Source organism: Amphimedon queenslandica, unplaced genomic scaffold (genome assembly GCF_000090795.2).
Source record: "Amphimedon queenslandica unplaced genomic scaffold, v1.1 AMPQUscaffold_13255, whole genome shotgun sequence".
In the NCBI taxonomy this organism is placed as follows: Eukaryota; Metazoa; Porifera; class Demospongiae; order Haplosclerida; family Niphatidae; genus Amphimedon; species Amphimedon queenslandica.
The window spans coordinates 5,747-11,396 of NW_003546509.1; the positions used below are offsets into that span (position 1 = coordinate 5,747).

General features: G+C 33.8%; 1 protein-coding gene across 1 annotated transcript in view; it reads left to right on the top strand.

Annotated features, from left to right (window-relative positions):
• The first annotated feature begins 3,396 nt into the window (after positions 1–3,396).
• LOC109584013 (uncharacterized) overlaps positions 3,397–5,650 on the top strand; it is a 23,677-nt gene continuing 21,423 nt past the window's right edge. Inside the window, exons 1-5 of the mRNA XM_019999571.1 lie at positions 3,397–4,284; positions 4,332–4,455; positions 4,595–4,755; positions 5,040–5,183; positions 5,319–5,534. Coding sequence (XP_019855130.1) covers positions 3,397–4,284; positions 4,332–4,455; positions 4,595–4,755; positions 5,040–5,183; positions 5,319–5,534 — 1,533 coding nt within the window. The remainder of the gene's footprint in view (positions 4,285–4,331; positions 4,456–4,594; positions 4,756–5,039; positions 5,184–5,318; positions 5,535–5,650) is intronic.

The following is a 5,650-nucleotide window of genomic DNA, read 5'->3' on the forward strand; positions in this document are numbered from 1 at the left end:
CATAATCAGTATGCAATCTTTGCACATGTACATACATGTTGTACTGTAGGGCGCCTTTTTTTCGAGGGCTATAAATTTCGTAGATTTCGTGATTTTTTTAAAGATTCGCGAAAATTACTTTCGCGAAAATCAAATTAATACAGTACAAGATGGCAGACAGCATAAATTCGCGAAAATGAAATCCGCAAAATAAAAATCCACAAAATTTATAGCCCTCGAAAAAAGGCACCCTACGGTATGCTAAATGTGGAGGAATTATTTTTGGTAGTTATAAGTGTTCATTCCCTGTATCGATACTATGACTTAATGCCAAAAACCAACCATCCTCTTAATGAATCCTGATTATGTTTCATTATCAAATTATTTCATATAGTATAATAATAATCATTATTATTTTATTTCTGTGCATATGTAGTTAGAAGATTTCCTGTCAAGGTCTCAAAATTTGTCAGCCGAAGTACTGCTTAACATTATTTATCTGATGCCCACTGAACAGTTTAACAAAGCTCACGTTAGTTTAGTACTGTTTGTGTATAGTCTTACAGATGTATTTTCATCATATTATTTAGATTATCTCTGAGTTTCTAGGAAAATCTGTAGTCCCTAAGTCACTTCTTGAAGAACCTAATTGTCAACTCATTACTATGGCAGTTAATATGTATGTGCATCTTATGTGTGTAGATATACGTGTAGCATGCTTACAGTATAAGTAATAGCAAATCAGCCATTTTAATTTTTAAATGTACACACAGACTAAGGTAGATTGCCTAATATATAGCCATGAAGTGTGGTGAGTTCAAATATTACATGTATATACCGTATACCGTATAGCCGGAAAATTTGGCGGTCTAAAAATTTGGCGGTTTTGCATCAAATAGCCTAAATATAATATTGGCGGTCTCTTAATTTGGTGGTCTACTATATATTGCCTTTTCTTTAAGCACTCTCAGCTCTTCTTGAAGCTGCTCCTTGCCAGTCCTTGCCCACAGTCTTGACTGAAATAGTGAGAAATACTCAGAAATACTGTCATTTTGGCATTTTTAGTATTGTGCTCATGACGGGATCCGCCCATCATTGCAATTATTATTGGTGGTTATAATATTGGCGGGTTTTATTTTGAACCACCAATCTGCCAAATTTTCCGGCTATATGGTGTGCCATATATTAATTTCACAAATAAAAATTTTGCGATTTTAATGTAATTACCACACCTACTATACAATGAGCACGCTATTTTGCAGATTTTTTTCAAAATGCAAAAATTGCAAAATTTAACCCCCACTAAATATATGGCATATACGGTAGTCCTTCACTTAATGCTATTACTAATTTTAACTATTTTCCTTGCCTTATATTCCCTTTTTCTTTTAGTGCTTCAGATGCTGATGATTTAATTTCTTATTTCAAAACTGCAATGGAAGTCTACGTAAAATCACACCGGCCACTCGATTTTTTTATTGACTTAATGTCACTTAATCTTCAGCCATCAGACAAAGTTGAAAGTGACTTCACGAAGTTCCTTACAAATTATGTTTCTTCTCCAGTTTTACTGGCTCAACTAAAAGACAATCCTGGCAGACTTTTTGTTAGTTGCATTATACTGCCTTATATGAATTTACAACTATCATTACAATATAGTCTAATCCTAATAGTTTGATGTTCGTCAACTCATTGAATTTGCTCATATTGAAGGAAATACTTAAGGTAATGCATATTAATGCATATATGGTGCATGTATATTACTGCAGGTAAGAAACAGAATAGTAATTGTGTGGCCATGGTACTACAGGTATTGTATGTGTTATTTTTAATCACAAGTGATTAACAAGAACAAGTACTTGACAAATTATAGTACTTTTGTATTTATGATGGCATGCACTCTTAATATTTTATATCTTTCTATACATTTTATATTAATGATATTTTTTATATTTTAGAGCTCACTTAAAATTTTGGGAGCTAATGTAATATTGGCCAGTATTAAAGATTTTTTTACTAATATGAACATAGAGGATGTGTCTTTTTCATCGACTGGCATTAGAGCTGCTTTATTTATTGTACACTCTGAGCTACAAAATGTTGAATTTACAAATTTTAGCTGCTACAGAGAACATTCCTCTACTCTCATTTTCTTTTCACTGTCATTTAGAGCAATTTGGACTGCTTTTATTAAAAGGAAAGAAAACTCCTCACTTAGTGATTTTGAAATTGATATAGTTGATATTCCTGAAATTCAACCTGCTATTGAAACTATTCGCTCTCTTAAAAACCTTGTGTCAGATACTACAAGTCATGTTAGAGAAAGAACAATCACTTACATTAACCTCGAAGCAATCAATTCAGGATATGAAGCTTATGACTCTATCTACAACTGTATTGCCAGTGTTTATGGAGGGATAGAAATTGGAGAAAAAATTTCCAAGGAAGAAATTGATAAATGTCTTTCAGAATATGACTGTCTTGTGTGTAAGATCGAAAATTTGTTAGTGACAAAACCTAAAAATCTTCCCAGTTTAGCAAGGTTAGTATATGGAGACTGGAGAGTATATTTTGATATTAATACCGGCAGTAAAATTATTTTCAACATAAAGCATGGAGAATTTTCTTTAATATAATAGCCAAAATACATGTGTGATTTTCATCCTTAAGCTGATGCAAGATAAATTTTAGTTTATGTGTTGTGTTTAGTGTAGATTTGTAATTTCATGTGAAAAGATCATACTTGATCACTCCTAATAGATAGTATTCCATAGTAATGGTAATAAGTAATAGTTAATACATGGGGCGGCGTGTTCTATCTGATTTATCCGCATGAGCTTCCGGTCGAGTTGCTAAAAATAGTGCAAGAGGCCGAAGGCCGAGTGCGCTATTTCTAGCGACGAGACCGGAAGCGAGTGCGGATAAATCCGATAGCACACGACGCCACATGTATTAATTGTTTTAGTGTATAGTTCCAGCAAAGATTGCACGTGCTCTGCTATCACTGATATCACACTGCTGCACATTAAATAAATGAGTGTGCTATTTATAATATCACACTGCAGTATTGGTGGGAGTCTTCTGTGGGTTTTATCACAACTGTTAGGCCTTTGATCTTTGCTGCAACTATACATTAAATTTTTATTAATATTTTGTTGTTTTAATTTTAGACTGACTGTAAAATCAGTCCTACAAAGCTATGGCATTACATTTCCAGATGATTTAAATGCTGAACTCCTTTCTTCTGTTGCACAGTCATCTAGCCACCTTATTGATGATATTTCATCATTTGAAAGTGAAGAGTCACAAGAGTTTGTTGTGGTCAAATATCGTGCAGCCACTGGATGTACACTTGCCACTATTGAGGCTTTTGTTGAGCACCTTCAAATTTTTCTCCAGCCTTTGAATGATGAATCCATGAATGTTCTTGCTTTCAACAATTTGCACAAATCGCAGATTCTCAAGAAATGTATTGAGCATTTCCTGGAAGAATCTAATGACTCTGATTCTACCGAGACCAAAATGAAGAAATTAAATGAAGCTGTGAAAAAGGCTAACAACTTTGTCGAGCTGCTAATGGATGATCATGGACGCATTCTCTCAATGAAAGATGTTGCAAGTGTTTTTAAACCTGAAGATCTTGCAACACTTGACCTCCCAAGAGAAAATAAAGAACTTCGTCAGTTTTATAAATTGAAATATGGTAATAAAATACATATTGATGTCACGGAGAAGCTGACAACATTTCTGGAACTAGATTATGTTTGCAAGCAAATTAGCAGTGTATACAATGTCTGTTATAACTATGGACTGATAAAGTGCTTAGAAGATCCTGTCATGCGTCATCTTTTGAATCTTTCTGAAGCTGTAGATAGGGGAAAATTGGTAGTTCTGATTGAAGCAAAGGAACATGTAGACTTTGCTAGAACATCATTTGAGATATCAACAGGAATTAGTCTAATTGATCATCCCTTGTTTGTCTTGTTCTCACATTTGGAAAAAGGCTGCCCACTTTATAACTTTGCTTCTGAACGTGGCTATGGCTCAGAGGCAGGTATGGACACTTTTATGCAAGAGCATAGCCTTGTGACAGCAGACCTTCTGTTTGAGGAGTTCCATGAAGATGTACTAGCAATGCTTATAGCTGCTATGGAGCTTGTCATTCCTTTCTTTGATAAAACCTGTAATTTAGTCGAGTTATGGGAGAACATTCGAAAACTTAAAAATGTCGAGGCTGCTATTGCTCAGTTGTTAACAGTTAATGGAAATATTGATTATGTAAGAAGTTGGTTCAATCAGGCTAATGTAAGTAAATTCTAACAATTTACATAATTTAAGTTTTTAAATAATAGGGACAGGCTCAGGAAAATAACGAAATGATCCTTCGAGCTATTTTGAAATCAGGAAGTTACTTTTTTAATTTTTGCAGAGGTAGTCAAGTGGAGCTTACACTTGAATTCCAAATGCATTCCTTAAGTAAGAAAAGCTAATAAAAATAAAGTGAATAAGAGGAAAGAAGAGTATAAAATTTGATCTGTCCCCCTTGGATTAGTCTGGCCTATGCTTCAATTTGTTATATATATTTCTGTTTTACGTAAATTTTCCATGCTTTTAGTCTCAAGGCAGAGATCTGAAGAACAGCAGTCTCTCTCAGTTCATCAGCCATCAGCCAGAGTCTTGTCATTTAAACAAATGGAGGCATTGTCTCAGGAACTTGGTTTTATGAAACTGAAGCAAGACTCAGAAGCAGAAAGGAATGTGAGGTGGTTTGAATCAGTAAGTATTAATATGACTATACTTGCATGTGTTGCAATTAGGTAGTAGGTATGACTGCTTTTTCCAAGCTCTTGACTACTGTGCAGTGTGCAAACATTACTTTGAGTCTCAACCACAAATACCACTAATATTAATGATATATCCCTGATCCATAAAATTTTGAAACAATGCAATGAACAAAAGCATAAACATATAATATATTTGCTGGTAATTAGCAGCACAAGTGCACACTGTATTATTTCTACTTGTTTATTATGAAATTTAACTGCTACTGCTCTTTTTAGTACAAAATTTTTGCTACAAAGTTGCTCACTTGCTATTCTGATCTCCAATACAACGGTCATCCAGACTACAAGAACCCACCTACTAAGCAATTCACACTGTTTGAAACCCAGGGGAGCTTTTCATGGACTAAGTTAGAAGCAGAGGTATAGTGAAAAAGGGAAAATATTGTAATTTAATTGAAAGCAAGAGTGGCAATAGGCATATGAAGCTTGAATATATTCCTAGATTAGATACTTGAATTAAAATTTTATAAATTACAATTTTATGTATTTAATTAGGTTAAAAAATGTAGCAAAGAAAAAAAGGAGTTTGTTGAAGAAATGGTGGAGTATAGGAAAAAGCATCAGCTTCTTTCATACATTAATACTTTGAAGCTTAAAGTCATTTATGATAGTCTTATTGGCCTCAAGGATATTGATAATCTTCTTAGAGATGTTGGTCTGTTCCTTAAGCTGGATGTTAACTCTCACCCTCAATTATATAGATGTCTTGAGGTTGGTCAAACAAATCTGGAATTAGTCACTTTGTATAATTTAGCATCTAAAAATTTTACCATGCATTATAATAATATTAAAAGTCCTTGAAATTATATTGTTTTATAGGGTCTCCA